This window comes from Anopheles funestus, chromosome 3RL (assembly GCF_943734845.2).
Source record: "Anopheles funestus chromosome 3RL, idAnoFuneDA-416_04, whole genome shotgun sequence".
NCBI lineage: Eukaryota > Metazoa > Arthropoda > Insecta > Diptera > Culicidae > Anopheles > Anopheles funestus.
In genome coordinates this window covers 31,381,717-31,398,065 of record NC_064599.1, presented here as the reverse complement: position 1 = coordinate 31,398,065, position 16,349 = coordinate 31,381,717, and the positions used below count along the sequence as shown (strand labels likewise).

Sequence of the window (16,349 nt, the reverse complement as noted above, 5' to 3'; positions counted from 1 at the left end):
GAAAACTCCCCACGCCCCTCCAAATTCCACTCCTTCATTCCTCTCTCCTCATCCCCTCAAATTCTATTCCACTGAAGTATAAAGTGCGCTCGGGGTCGGGGTATGGGTTTTTTAAGTCACCTCCCGAAGAGCGAAAGTTACAACCCCCTGCCCTCGGTTGGAGTACACCCCTGTACTTGGAAATAATTGCAGACGTTCCTGGAAGAAGGTTATGACATAGTAATTACTTCGTATAATCACATTAACAACGAGACACATGTGAGTTTGAAGTACAGATAGCTTCAAAAAAAAAAGGCGCAATCTTCCGTAAAAGTGTGTCCCACAAATTTTGGCTCTGGCTTTAAACAACCATTTCATGTCGATTTCTGATGCACTTTTAACAGGTTGGCTGAAAAAAACCGGTTAATTTTGGAAAGGAAATAAATATTCATGATCGAAAATCGAAAAAAGCAAATAAACCACCATTTGCACATTTGTTGAAGTGCCTTCGTGCACATGTGAGTGCAAAAAAAAAAAAATATGTATATCTTCGACCACAACAAGGTTGCCACCCCAGGCACACCAACGTTTCTGTGTCTTCTACATGCTGCTCTTCAGCAGAACTTTTGTGCTGCACGGCAGAGTTTGCAGAGCAATTTTGTGCCGAGCAACATAATAAAATCAAAACTCTTTCCAGTGAAAGGCCACCCTGCCTACATCGTCCGGTTGCAATCTCATTTACTTTTCGGTTACAACAGGCCAAATGAGCAATATGGAAGCGAGAGAGAGAGAAAAAGAAAGAGAAGGAGGGAGTCCCGGTGCAGTGTAACAAAACCGCAAAACTTATCACCAACTTCGTTAGACGATCGTAATACTTTGATAAAATTTAATGCATTGCTAATGATTTCGGCAGTGGCAGACCGTCGAATGATTCGTCCACGAAATGTACCCTTTACGTCGAATGACGAAGTTATTGCTGTGGCACGGCTGTTGCCGTCGGTATGAACGGAACATCCAGCTAGGGGCAGCAGCATGGTACTGGTGGGGTGGGGTGGTTGGTTATTTTGACGCCCCGTAAGGAAACCATACATCAAGTATGGTATGTCAAACTGGGTTCTCCATTGCAATGTTGCTGAACAACCAGGCGCCTCCATTCGGGGTTCAAGCTCACGGGTGCATGTCAACGGGGTATATTTATGCATGCAGGTTTGGGACCTCAACCCACTCAACCCCTTCGTGGGTATGTTTTTCGCTCACGTTCTATCGCCATATGCCGGTGCATACGGTAAAGTTAGCAATTCAATCTCTTCGATTGCTACCTTGTTTTGGGGTGGTTGAATCGTGGCCTTTCATCAGCTCAACAAACTGCTGCTGCTGTGCGTTTTTGGTGCAGAAGTTTTTCGGGGGGACGGTATGTCCCAACAGCAACAGCAATATAGCAAGAAGTCACATTCCCCCACAAAAGCGTTAGTGTGGAACCAAATTGATGCGACCGGAGGTGTAAGGGTAGAACAACGGCTTCGGGTTGTGTGTCTTTTCTGTCACAGTTGTTTCGTCGTGGGAATGTTTGATTCGAATTGTCGGCATCATCATTTGTTTGTGTCAGAAGGAGTAAAAGTTAGACACATTATTAACTACTTTTTTTTATTATTTTTTAATTGTATACTCAAGATCTCTCAATAAATTTCAAAATATGCATTTAAAAATATGCGATTCGAAATTTCCAAGTTAATAAATATTCTTCACAATAATATTAATAAAAAGTTTATTTGATGTGTTTTTAAGCCCTTTTAAATTTCCATGTTCCTCGTCAGCTGGTCTTATCTAGATCCCGATTTTACGGATCAGACTTGCAATTCTTTGTGTTCGTCAAGTACTTTAGTGATTAGTTTAAACTAGTTTAAACTAGTCACTAAATATAAATAAAGTGGCCAGATAAATAGGTGACTTGCTAGATTATAAGATAATATCACTTAAGTCTAAGTGCAGATAGTGTTTAAATACATGAAATGAAATAAAATGAAAACTCACTAACAACACGAGGGATCATTCTTTACACGCACAAAATCTCTGAATATTTTAAGGTAAGAGGAACATTGGATTGCTGGTAGCTGAAGGAAATAGGTAAATTAGTAGGGAAAACAAGATAATTGAGCATTTAGCCGGACATACTTGGAGGAAGTTAGAAGAAAAACAAACGGAAAATAAATCAACATGACGTTGAACGATTGAAACAAGAAGAACGAGAAGAAGTAGAAATGGAAAATTTGATGTCATCCGTGTGGAAAAGATGACCGTAAGGAGGTAAGACGCCCAACCCAAGATTCACTTTCCAAGAAGGCCTCTTTTAATCTAACAACTGTACTACTAAAAACCTAGCTTAAGTAGTTTAAGCCAGAAACAGATCATGGGAAAGAATAAGTCGCAATATAGAAGAATGGTGGAGATCCTCCTAGCATGAATTCTTGCTGTTTTAAATTTATTTGTAAGTAAGAACTGCTGCAAAACAGTAGTCCAGGATAAATAGTTAATTCTACTGTTTTACCAAAAGCGCATAGTTGAGTGATTCGGCCCGGAGAAATCGGAAGATTTTAGTTTGGATAATGCTCATTTACCCATGTCAATGCTATTATTTATGTTTATTTTATTATAAATATTTATTATTTTATTGCTCAAGGAAAAAAATAGTATTTAAATAGGTATAACATGCAGAGCATAAGAAAACTGAGCAGGAATACGAAAAGGTCCCTCCAACATGCATGAAAGATTATCTACAAATAGTTCACAGATGTCAGCCTGGCGGATAGCAGAACAACAGAATAATGATTCCGAATTAAATTTGCCTTATATGTGATTTAGATAATCAAGCAGACAAAAGTGTCCTTTTCTGTATTGTGCAAATGATTCAAAATATTTCAAACAACCTTAAATTGCTATCTGTTGCTATTTATTTCACAGTTGTTCCGGTCAGACCGTTCCAGGCACGCATGTTCCACATTTTCCCCTGACGAACATAATGTCTTCACTTACTTTCAACGATAAGAATGCCTAAAATGAACATGTTTCTCTTTGATTTCGTTGCAAAAGAGCAACATCTTTCGTCTCTCCATTTAAAGTGTGTAATCTGTGAAAAAGAAAGGAAGAAAGAAAGCCAACGCACATCAACCCGGCACCATGTTAGACCCTCGGTTTAGCTGCCAAGGGAATTTATAGCTAAGCATAAGGCAAAACCATTTATCTATGCGCTCGGTGACTTTAAAGGTTCGAGGTTTAGTCTTTTGCGAAACGAAACAAAAAAAAAATAAAAGCATTAAGCTCATTACGAGCAAAGGCATAATTAGACCTTACCATTTTATAAGCGTTTCGAATTTGGATACCGAGCAGAAGTGAAACTTTTGCCGACCGAAAGTTTCCACTGGGAAAACCCACAGTTGCGACCCTCACCCAACCGTACCCAAAGGTACGGGGGGGTGAAACGTGGATGAATACGTTAAAGAAGAGAGTCACTAAAATAAGCTTTCCACAAACGATGGTAACGATGGTGGAAAAGAGAAACAGGTAGGTAGCCGAGTAGGACCAAGCTTTTGGGACACACCACCGGGCCCGAGAAGACACAGCGCGCCGACACGCCGCCACACAAAGGAAGCAAACGAAACCGAGCCAGGAAATAAATTTATTGGCTGTTAAGATCTTTGCTCTACGATATCCGATACTTGCCGCTTCAGTGCACCCGCGTGGGGCCGTGGAACGGAGGGAGTTTGAACTTTACCGTCACTTTCCTGTTCTGGGTTTTCGCGTAGGTCAGTGCGGTATCTCCCATGGTGGTCAGACGCTTGACGGGTAAACCGGGGGAGGGTTGGATGATTGGGCCGAGAATTTTCCCGTCTATTTCCCACAGGTGGTCCGGGCGATGGTACACCGGGGGGGAAAGAGTGGAAACAAAGAAACAGCAAAAGCAGCAAAAAGAAAAACAGGCGAAACAAATCCATTATGTCAAATAAATGCCGGTTTTGCTACGAGTTGAGAGTTCGCTTAATCTTGCACGACTATGATGCTGGAGTGTGTAAATAAGCATTTGAACGTGGCAATGTCAGCATTTCAATTGCCCAAAAATTGGTCTTGGAATTTTGGAGCACGGGGAAGGGAGTCGAAGGGATGGGGGAGAATCTTTGTGTCGTTTGTGTTAACAAAGTGAGGTTAAAAGGCAATGTATCTATTAGAAGTATCCATTGGGAGTAAACCAAAAATATTCAAACAAAAAGAATTTCTTCAACATTTATTAGAACAGAAATGATCACTTTTATTTATTTGATTTATTAAGTAAATTATCAAACTAATAGAGGAAAATTCTAAAACAATCGACAACTACACGGCGCCTTGGAGAGCAGTGTATCAGTTGACGATCTCGAAATAATTGAGGAGTTCTGCTACGTTGGTGCGATCGTAGGCACATTGTGATGGAAAATTGTTCACAAACACTTACGTTCCAGAAAAGATACCTAATATACCGCACCCTGATACGTCCGGCAATCCTCTATGCGATACGGCCATTTTCGAGCGTTAGGGAATATCTTTGGCGGTGTTTGTGAGCAGGGAGAATGAACCACGAGTTAGTTGAGCTGTCTGGCGGTGCAGATACCTTGACGGCAGCAAACGACGGATGGATACGTTCGCTGAGGCAAGTGATGAGGATACCACGTCTCATGCCCCACCAGGAAGGTGCTCGTCAGCTACCAATTCGCCGCACGACGTAGAGGGACGTAGATTGGATCAAGTGGAGCAAAACTTGTCGAAAATTAGACGTAGCTGGGGATGAAGGACAGCAGCCCTGGACCGAGTTTCCTGGAAACGGATTGTGTAACCTGACCATATCAGCACGACGTGCCTAACCGTGAGCGGGTCAATGATTATGATGATGGACAATATGATAAAGGATGATCTAAATATTTTTGATCCATCATCTGCAATCTATCAATTCGACCTACTGACGATTTGTTCAAATGATTTTTTTCTAATAACAACTATTTCGAAAAAGTATTTCATGCGTTTACATCGATCGCTTCCTAACCTGTAAGCCGGCAATTTACTATAACACTAATTATCTTTATACTGTAAAAGTTTGACAGTTCTATCAGTATGTTTACGGGTATGGCCATGCTATAAAAATTGGATAGAACAATAACAGAACTTTGATTTATAGTCTCAATCCAAAGTATTCCTATACTCCGAACATGCCCCAGCTCCAGCAGATCTAATTGTTTTGGGTTAATTCGAAAAGAAGGTCCAATGTTTCGATCACAAAGGCGACTATAAGGAATTTTATAAATAAGGTTAAAGTTCCTGATAACTTCCGTAAGGCATTGAGGACAGGGTAAGTAATATTTTTCCAAGGTTGTACAATTTCTTTTCCTTTTTGTTTCCACCATCCATCAGAAAAAAAAGCTTCGGATCGCTTTTTTAACATTAATATTGTGTCATATACGGATAGACTAGCACGTGAGGGCAACTTATTAGGGATTATTGAACTAAAACTGAAAACAATCTAATGTTTAATTTTTTTCGTAAAATGCTTTGAATAAAAAATAATAATTATGATAGGGAGAACTTGTTTGTAACATATGAGCGAAGGCTCAAAATTCACGAGGCGGAAACTTTGAAAAGCTTAAGTTTATTATGGAATTTAGAACTCCTAGGACACGTTGGATTTAGTGGACCGAATTCTTACGATAGAAGCAATTTTTTATGTGTGCGTGTCTACTCAAAGCTAATGTATGTATAAGCCCCAACTATTTAATTTTATGTTAGGTGGAAAAATAAAGCAAACCAGGGCCCAAAATAATCATTCCGCAATAAGAAAGCGATTGAGTTTGGTGCTTTCGGGCCCCTTTCCTCGGGATAAACAATAATTGTGCAAACACAAGATGTGACACCTTTAACTCCGATCACATCTGCAGTCAATGCCAATCACGTTCATCGATAACGGGAATGTTCTTTTTTTCTCTCCAACAAACCACAAAGGTGTGCGTAACAATGTTGTCCAACGTGTTGTGGCTGGCTCAGCGAAAACAAAAACAAAACAAAATCTGCCAGGTGGCATTAAACGTGACGCGTTTGTTTTACCCACCGGAAGTGCATATTGTGTGCCACGGGGAGAAAAAAGGCACCTTGCGTCGTGCTATTCCTTTGAGTCCACTTGGATAGGTGTGATAATATTTTTCTTTTTGTGGCCGTTTGTGCCAACCAAGTTTTCACACGGACACACACACACACACGAAAGGGACGACTTTCCATGGGAAATATGGACGTGTTGACCGTATTGCCGTGGAAAACGTTTTTATTGCCACCGGAACGTTCACATCTGTCAGCTTGTTTGTACGGCGGGCAAATGATCGTGTTTCAATTGCCATTCCACTCAAGCACGCACAATCACGACTCACGAGGGATCTCGGTGATCGGTTAGATTATGTGTAGACAAGGCGATTGTTATTGTTAGAGAATGAAAGGAAAAGTGTATGTAGTTGCTGTTATCGGTGCTTATTGCTTATTGGCGATAAATGTGATAGTTTGTACACGAAATCGGTAACGATCTTTATCCAAGCGTTAAAGACAACCTTTTTTCTAAGTGTATTAAGCAGTAAGGAACATTCGATGCTTAAGAAGAAGTTTTATAGATTAAAAAAAATCCTCAAAAAAGGGTGATCATAAAATCTTGCCCACAGTGACGAATATACGAATTGCTGCGATAGACGTTTTCTATAGAAATAGGTAAAATATACAAATAAAAAGAAGCAAAACCCACCCAAAAAAAAAACACTTTACAATATAATATCACATGTGTAGCAAAGATTTTGAAGCTTATCATGAAGATAATTATGTTTCGATTGTGATGATGTTGTAAGGGTTTCTCCGGATGAAGCATCCGTTTGCACATCAAAGTGGTTTTGAGCAATACAATTGGAAAAATGTAACATAGATCCGACCAGTAGGTTAGCCTTGGGTTCGAAATCATTTCCGGGCACGTATTGTCGGGAACACAGAAACGTCCAAGGAAACGTCGCCAACGGAGCGAAGGATGGAAATCGCAGCGCAACAAACCCTTGCCAAGCGGTAACAAAAGTAGCATTAACCGGATCATTTTGTTCCGTCCAAGATTGGATGCGGCCACAAACTTGTGTGATACAAAAAGTGTCCCATCGCTGAAGCACCGGATGTCGAATGGGGGTAGCGTTGGTGCGGGCTTTGAAATGGGTTTCAAACACTTTGCCCCCCGGCTAACAATGAGCTTCCTTAAATCTCGGCAATGCTCGGCTGGAAACGCTGGACGGGAAATCGGGGAAAATAATCTTCGAAAATTGACAACCCTCCAAAGCGTACAGAGAATGCGCGTTCTGGCGTCTTTTGAAACGTCTCAATAGATTTCAATATACCAACTCTACTCCCCTTTTGGTACATTCATTCGCGATAAACGCGCTGACGGTTGTCGGTTTTTGGCTGCTATATTCCAGCTGACGGCTTCACCGTATCGTGCCCACTACCAACCGAGGGTACCATAAATCTGTAAATGTTTTGATTTATTTGTGTGTGCTACGGCATCATAATATTCAAATATTTGTAACCCATGCACTGGAAGCTTTTACATTTGGCAACATTCGCTCGGACGCGAAACATGAAGGGGAGACCATCGTAACATACTTTTCTAACAGCGTTTCGGTTGGTTTGCTTCGAGTGAATCGGTTCGCTTCCCCCGGGGGGGTTGGCCATTACCATTTCGCTCGCACTAGAGCAGACAGCTTCGTTTGATGTACTTTTTCCCCAGATTTCCTAGACCATCGTAATGGTTTTGATGGAAAGCATATTGTAAAGTTGTGCGATAGTTGGAATAGTGCCTAGTGAGTGGAAGTATGGCGTATGGTTTTGTTATATTCTTTGAACTGATACCATGACTGGTACTTTTCAACGAAATGCTACAAACATGATAAATGAATTACAATAAAACAGAAAGTTGGAAACTTTCAAGGGATTGATATTAACTTTTCAATTGTCTTCACTTACGACGAGTTCTGTTTTTGGTTAGAAAGATAAACTTGAGAGACTTGGAAGATTTAAATTAGAAATTTTAAGGCAATGATAACTCATTTAAAAACACACAAAAAATAATAACTAATAAGTAAATAAGAAGTATAAAATCAATACGTAGACAGTAATTTCTTCGCCCAAAATAAATTAATTTAAATTAACGGTGTACAAGTATAATAGTCAGAACGAAATTAGGCACTTTTGGCGTTTAATATTGTGTAAGCAATTTGAAAAGTAAATTATATAAAACGAACAAATATGTCAGAACTGAGTTTTTTTTACTCCGATTTGCATTGTGACTTTAAGAGCGGAGCTCGAACTAAATCATTGGAAATGATGGCATGCAAAAGTAATTAATTTTGTACGAAAATCAATATCGTAACCGATGGAGCTACGGAGTCTAATTATATTCTGATAACCTGCGAGGAATAGTTGAATTTGGGGTTAGTTAAGGTGCTTAACATTTTTCTAATATTTTTTTTTATTGGTAAAGAATTCCCAGACTTGAATTGGTAGAACTATGAATATTAAAATTGTATAATTTTAATTTAAAAAAAAATGTTAAGAATTTGTAATTGGTTGAGAAATAGCTGGAGATGGACTATAACGTACGTTAGAGTAGAAATTTTAAATACAAAAAAATGCAACGTTTGGTGAAAAGTACAAAAGCTTAAATCTAAAATTTTGTATCAATTTTGTGGTTAATGTTTCATTGTGAAGCCGAGCTAGTAAAATGCCACAAAACTGACCCACATTTTGCTTCTCACGGCCATTGCGGCACGCTTGATTGTTGTCGCTAATTCCTTTGCGTTATGGGGTACGTGTGCGAAACAATTGACACAGATTGACGATTAGAAAGATACATTGTCGAAGCAAATCATTCTAGCAAATCCCGCACAAATCCTTGTTGCCATCGGTTTTCGAACCGTTACGCATTCCAACACACGGGGAGACAATTGCAACTAAATTTGTGTAGCTCAGCAGAGAAAGAGAGAGAAAGAGAGGAAGAGAGCGAATTCACGCAAATACCATCGCTGGCAGTGATATAATTAAAAGCAGATCAACTGATGATGGAAATGACTTCTTCGTGTGCCTTTCATAAGCGTAGCCGCAGTGGGCATTTGCATCCGGGTTTGGATTTGGTTCGATTTGGTACGGAAGGAATGAAAAGCCCGGTGGAAATGCTCCCTGGTGCTGCAAACTTTCCATTACCTCCCTCCTGGTTGGTTGGCAACGGAATCCCTTCCATTAATTTTCGACGACCGGTTGCAATCTTTGGAGGCTTGCATATAAATGCCTATTTATTTCCGAATGGCGGAAATGTGTAGCCGTGCGACCGAAGCCCAAATACGTTACGATTCGTCGTCGTAGGTGGCTAAATTGTTGCTCCAGCACGGGTAATGCTATCCCTCTGGTAGCCGGGAAATGCGAACGAACGATCCAAATGAGGAAGTCGCGCCTGTTAAGAGGAGTACCCCAATGCACTGGCAACGCACTGGCACGTCGACTACGACACACGCCTGTGTGTGTGCGCCTCTCTTTCAGCGAGATCTGCTTCGAAACTAATTAATTCATGATAAAATGCAAGATTGCACATCCCGTCTAATCCCTTCGGTTTCGGTGAGGTGTACCAAATTATACACGAGCCAGGATGTGCCAGGAGGCCAGAGTCAGGCGAATATGGAGTGAATTGTTTTGCTGGTGTTATACGGTGGGATAATCAAACGTATACATGAGAGCTTTTCAAATGAGTATTTTTGTTATTTTGCTGTTATTTTGTAGGAAAGACTCTGGTTGGGGAACGGTTTTTGTGTAATCTGTTAGTAAATATATCCATCTCTGTATCTAGAACACGTGTCCATTCATTATTTCATCTCTATGCAAGGGTATCATTTAGCTATTATTGAGAGCTATAAGGATAACATGTTATAAAAAATTAAATATTTTTTAAATATATATTCTCAATGATTCAATGTCCCTAGATGTTTTACTCAAAACATTCGCAAAATTTTTTCGAAGACCTTGTTAGTCCTCTTTAGAGAAGAAAGCAGAAACCCAGAAGTTTTATTTAGGCAAGTATAATCTATTTTCTAGTTTTACGTGCGCTAAAAGGTTAGTCCTTTTCACACTGGTATCTGGCTTGCTACTCCCTGACCTCTTACGCACCACGTTTTTATCTTACATTCTCTCTCTTGTTGTTCTATTGTTTCAATATGATCGAAAGTGTGAGTTACTTAGTAGGATGATAAGTAAAGTAACGTTCGTCGCTTTCCTTTCGTAAATTTCTCTATGATCGTCCGGTAAAACCTTCCTAAAACGATTTTTCAACACCAAGAGAGCATCCATGGAAGAAGGTAACATTCACTTCTCTCCTCTAACCTTCATTCTGGAATATAGTATAGTTGTTCTTTTCTCGCATATTGTTGTTGATCTAGTACCGATCGATAGTGTAAGCTTATCGGATGTAGGGGAAACAATCTTGCATCTTTTTTCAATCCATTCGATGAATATTGAAGGATCTCGAATTAGGATCAATGATGACGCGCGGAAAAGGGAGCACTATTTGAAGCATTAAGCATGCGAACGGCTGTTAATGTTACCTCTTTGCTAGGATGCTCTCTTGTTATTTGGTTAAAAACATCCAAAAATGATTCTTCAACACCAAGAGAGCATCCAACGGAGGAGGTCTCAGTCACTTCTCTCCTCTAGCCGTTGTCAGTTGATTCTATCTCTTTTGTTGGATGCTCTCTTGTTGTTTTAAATGCCAAAACCGGTCGTTTTTCAAACGTTTTGTAACTTTAGATTTTTCTTTTATTATAAAAAGGAATTATTTTCGATAAATACATAAAAAAAACAAATTCTTGTCCACACGACAGGACTTGGTGTCAAATCCAGACCGCTGGAGATCGCCCCGTAGCAAGGACTGACTATCCGGCTAGTCGTTGAGTCTAGAAGAAGAATACAACATCGTACAGCAATGAATATTAGGCGTTTGATACAGGAATACATGCGTTTGATGAATATTTCATCCTTGTACAATCCGTTAACAGATGCACCAGCTGTCATCTTCATAATTATCGCCACGTCCGCACAATCGCTCATTAATTAGCTTAGATCTTTTAGGAGATGCACTTTTTTTTCGGGGTGCTATCAAAGCTAAGGCGGAATATTTTCCGCATGGATGGAAATTAAACATCGGTTCGATGTATAGGCATGATAAGAGCATCTTGAACAAAACCCGTCCAAGGTATTGGACCTTGAAGAATTTGCATATTTGACGACCGCTTTCGACCGACATATTGCTGATAGTGCGGTAATACAATTTTCTTACTGCTCACGCTTCAGTAAACAGTAACAATACACGATCAAAGAGAACGGACGAGCTTGTATTCCAAGCTTTGTTCATCAGTATTTAGTTCAATTAATTAAAACATTTGATTTGTGTTGCACATGGTTCGCTTGTATCTAGTTAGCTTGAACAACTTGAAATTAATATGCGCAACAAAAAATCTCTTCATAACCACTCTAACTTACTAAATTTAAATGCAGTTCGTTCCGTATTCGCTCCAAAAAAGGGATCACAACCATGGAGAAGCAACGAATTCGGCAGACAAGAATAACAAACAAAACGAGCCGAACACACTGTTGTGTAGTTCTTTTCATCCTTCGGGTAAGAGGACACCCATCTTCCGTGGTTTAATTAACTGTCCTTTAGGTAACTTTCAAAACGATCCAGCTGTTGGTTTCTATCTTTTTGTCTTGCGCTAAGTAAAAAAAAAAGAAAGATTGGTTTAAAGTTGAATTATCCATTTGTAAATAAATTTGAAGAAAGACATCTCTTGAAATGAGAAATTAAAACAAAATAGTTGACAATTCTTTAATAAATTTTAAACATTTCGAGTCTTGTACTTTGTCGTACACTTTGTAGTTAATTGGTGTAAACATTGTTTTGTTGTAATTGCCTTCATTTTTCACTAAGAATTAATGTTACAATGTAATAACATTTGATTTGAAATTGTCGTAAGCTTACATTTGTAATATCAATTCAACAACGTGTGACGGCTTAGTAACGTAATCTGATTACCTACGATTATGTGTAATAATCGTGTTTAGTAATTGCAAACAAATAAAAAATCGTGCAAAGATGGAGAAATAATTGGGACAAGCATATCAAATCGTACATCAAGTTTAAGAATTGGTTAAAAACATAATTCAGAATAATTTAAGCTATCTTTCCCGAAAAAAAAAACCATTAAGCACAAGCATTCCCGGCGACGATGATCAAAAGCATACACCGAATCGATGATACTATCTGCAGCGCAATCACTGTCTTGTTTGCATTTAATTAAAGTGCAGCGATTTTGCTTCAATTAAATTATTTTCATTTACACGAAAGCGGACAACGCGATGGGTGGTTTCGTGCCGTTGTCTTTGTGTGTCTCGTCTCTCCTCCTTTCCGCATCTAACCATAGCTTCCTATTGTTCCAGTGGCAAAAGAAAACCTGCATAGACATGCATCGCGCTTTCACGGCCACTAGGAGCAGGAACAACAAAAAATACCGCTCCAGCGATTCCATTACGATAACACAGGGGCGGGCAGGACGGACGGACAAAACAAAGAATTCACCACTGTACGATTGCACCGCCACGATGGAAATAGAAAACGATGCTTCCTGTTAGTTGTTTTCTACGACCACTCCACCTGGCTCGGCCAGATTATTCGCATTACCGTGGGAGATCGAGGCTTTCGTGAAGCCGGCAAGCTTTCATTAGAAGTAAACGAACCCTGAAAATGTTCGTTTCACTTTGCACCTGTTATTTCAACGATTCTTGCACCGATATGGGGCTGCGATTTGCGAGAGCCAGTTATGTTACGTTCGCTGCCTAAAACTCACCATCCACTCGATAAGTCTAGTTTTATCTTTAAGCATGCTTAATGAATACCAAACGTTACAACCCTGCACTGGGGCGAAGAGGCAAATTATTTGGATATTTGCTGTGCAACGAAATTACATTTCATATTTTACTCCAACCATCAAATCGTTTGATAATGGAATGCTTGTTTTAAGCACAATTGTGCTTATTATAACTTCAGCATATTTTGGTCATATCATAATTATGATTCAATAAAAAAAGGAACAATATTTCACATACTCCTAGCATCAAATTGCAGAACAAAGAGAGGCATTTAAAAAAGGCACAAGAAACAAGTACCACGAGCGAGTCTTTTTACGTGTTCCCCCGTAGCATTGGAATGGAAATTTGTGACCGTTCCTTTATGCTTCTACGTCACATGAATGCCAACATGCAACTACAACAGACAGATACCGACCGTACCATCGATTCCCGTTTGTTGCTATCATTTTGGCTCACGATAGAACACTTCCCGAAACGATTCCGGGACTCGATTCGGCTGCCATTCGGAAGGATGGGAAATGCTTCCCCTAAAACCGATATCCAGCATCAACTGAGCATGTGCCAAGATGATGTTGCTTCTTTACGTTGCAATATTGCAATGCGTTCATTTTACTGATCGCCAGAAAATGAACTGTTCCGTTGGGGAATGAGTTACTCCGGGCCAATGTGGTTCATCAGGATAAACGGATTGGGTATGTTGCATTTTTTGAAATATGCTGCAGAAGAGAATTTAACAGAAGCTTATCAAATTCTGTTTTTATATAAAACAATTCAGTTTCAAAATTTCTTCAATATTTATAGTGCATAGCATGATTGTGGATTAATATGTTTCCTCTGTTCAATCTAGAACGATTAGACTTTCTGTATTACCAGATTTGTTTCATTATGAATGATTTTAAAATACAAGTTGCTAACATTAATAGAATTTTCAGTAAAAACCTATCTTTCGAAGATTATGTTTAAAAACCACCCGACAATCTTATTACTACTATAAGCATATAAAAGTGACAAAAGGACTATTGAGAGGCTGTAAATTTATGCCACTATATGAGATGCATTTGTATGATTAAAAGTTTGTAATTATACATAAGCTTAGACACTGAGTAATTAATACACAATAAACCGAGCAGGTTTTAGAATATTCGACTTACAGACAACAATAGATATACCAACAATTAGTGAACGGTAAATCACACACCAACCTACCTACCTTTATCATTCAATTAAATGATTTTAGTGAAATAAAGAAAATATTTCTCTTCATATGGCATCTAGAAACTGTTGACAATAAAGGATATTCTATCGAATGAAGTACTAGTATGGCCCTCAAAGAAATTATTGTATTCGTAAGCTTGCTGACCACGTTCATGGTTGGAATAAATCAAAATTATATATCTTAAAGCGAGCAAAACTATACTAAAATTTCTTTCCAAACCACCATGCTTGAAACGAATCTATTAGATGTTGATTGTTATCATCTGATGGATTTTATTATGTGGATAGAAATTACAACTTGCCTTGCAAATATCCACCAAACTTGCCACACGGAAGCGTGATACAGCTTAACGGTAGCGGCGCAGATGCAGACGGTTACGACGACGCCAGCAGGCGCGACGAGATCCACCGATGGTCTGAGAGTAGCGGTAACCCTTGCCCAGACCACGCGAACTCTTTCCAGCGGAAGTGAGACCACGAAGCTCACGATGTTTATGCACAGCGTTACAAATCCAGTGCACGTTAGCGTCACGACGGATGGCGTTGTGGGCAGGATCGACCATAATGACCTCGAAATACTTGTGGGCCGCATCCTGGGCCACCCAGTACGAGTTCAGTACACGCAGACCTCCCAGACGGCGACCGACACGTTCCTATAGTGGTAGTGAAACACAGGTAAACAAACATTAGAGACGGGTGACACATTCAAAACATTGCTCGAACATTTTGTGAGGTTATGTCGCACACGTTTCAGACATCCAAGGAAGATTAACGATTCATCTGATGCTTGATCATCTTGTGAGTTAGGAATGTATCATCATTGTAGCGCTCACATTATGCTCTTGAACAAATAATCAACCCCCAGCAACAGTATTGCCATTAACGCACTTACCTCAGCAACGGACTGCAGACAGCGGTACGGCTTGAGCTGGTTGACACCATGGCTCTTCGGTTTACCGTACGTGCAACCCTTCGGGACCGGACGTTTGCGGCCACCACGGCGGACACGAATACGGAAGATGGAGAAGCCCTGCTTGGCCTTGTATCCAAGCCGGCGAGCCTTGTCCGGGCGGGACGGACGAGGCGCACGGTGGAATCTGGTCATTTGACGGTACTGCCAAACGCGAATACGCAGCAGATAGCGCATCACATCGCTCTGCTTCTTGCGGTACAGCTCCTGGACGTATCTGTATGCCCCCATGTTTTAAAACGATCGAGGATAGACCCTAGCAACGAAATCAAACAAGTTTTGATCAGAAGTCACATCATCGGTCTATCCTACCGCGGCACGCCGCAAGCGGCGGACGGTAGTCAGGCATAGCCGGAAGCGATGCGATGAATTTGTAGATACAAACCTGCAAAAAAAAAGACACGAATTAGAATTAAAACACTTTTCTAATACTCAAGTATCGTATGCTCAATGCCAAACAACCGATACAAAACTATTTATCGCATTAAAATGCGAATATTTTTTCACACAACAGAAAGTGCGACCTACCTCGTGGACAATGCGCTGAAAAAGAAATTATCAAAACTGACAGCAACACGGCGACAGGAAGCAGCTTGTATTTTACCATGACACGTGACATTCGCATCGACGTTTATGACTCATGGTTGAAGAGCGTATAATTTATATCGGAATCTCGGAGCTTCCACCAAAATGTGAGATTTTATTTCGTATTTTCGAGCGATTTTTTACAATTAATTTTGCAGTGGTATCAATAACACAAAAAGTTCAAAATAATAAAAAAATTTTCAGCTCTGCCAAAATATTGAATTCATGAAAATCATCTTTCCGATGGCAGCGCCATCTGTTGGAAATAGTTTGAATTTTGCAAGGGCCAACAATAAAAATCGTTATTAACTTACAGCATGACAAACTAGCCCTCGCTAGAAATTAAAAAAGGCTAAAGTTTTACTTACTGAGATTGTCTCGTTCACCGAAATAACAGCAATAACAGGAATAATAAAGTGAGGTAAATAAAGCAATATTTCTATAATTTTGTGCAAGCTGCTAACATTTTTTATTTGAAAAGGAAACTACAGCTTCTCTTTTGACGACCTGTAATCGCCTAATGAATAGTTATTCTTAACACTTAAATTGAAATTATTAGTCCTTTCCTACTTTTGTGGCACCACAACCTCAAGATGTATTGTTTTTG

At 39.7% G+C, this 16,349-nt stretch overlaps 2 protein-coding genes across 3 annotated transcripts in view; both read right to left on the bottom strand.

The window, feature by feature from the left end:
• LOC125770927 (Down syndrome cell adhesion molecule-like protein Dscam2) overlaps positions 1 to 16,349 on the bottom strand; it is a 369,720-nt gene that overhangs the window by 12,474 nt on the left and 340,897 nt on the right. The gene's annotated exons all lie outside the window — the stretch shown is intronic.
• Positions 14,437 to 15,815, bottom strand: LOC125771019 (60S ribosomal protein L15). Of its 2 annotated transcripts, none has more exons than XM_049441195.1 (3): positions 15,686 to 15,815; positions 15,080 to 15,413; positions 14,437 to 14,840 (listed from the first exon to the last, which is right to left on the bottom strand). In XM_049441195.1, the coding sequence occupies exons 2-3, from the start codon at positions 15,386 to 15,388 to the stop codon at positions 14,535 to 14,537; spliced, it is 615 nt and encodes a 204-aa protein (XP_049297152.1). In that variant the 5' UTR covers positions 15,389 to 15,413; positions 15,686 to 15,815; the 3' UTR covers positions 14,437 to 14,534. The 2 variants fall into 2 exon arrangements, with proteins under 2 accessions (XP_049297152.1, XP_049297153.1); XM_049441196.1 differs by lacking the exon at positions 15,686 to 15,815 and adding an exon at positions 15,543 to 15,679.

Bases quoted from the DNA above. Each gene is read 5' to 3' on its own strand.
- LOC125771019 (XM_049441195.1), bottom strand. From the start codon at position 15,388: ATGGGGGCATACAGATACGTCCAGGAGCTGTACCGCAAGAAGCAGAGC. The intron at 14,841-15,079 runs GTAAGTGCGTTA...CTACCACTATAG, and splicing joins GTCTGCAGTCCGTTGCTGAG to GAACGTGTCGGTCGCCGTCT.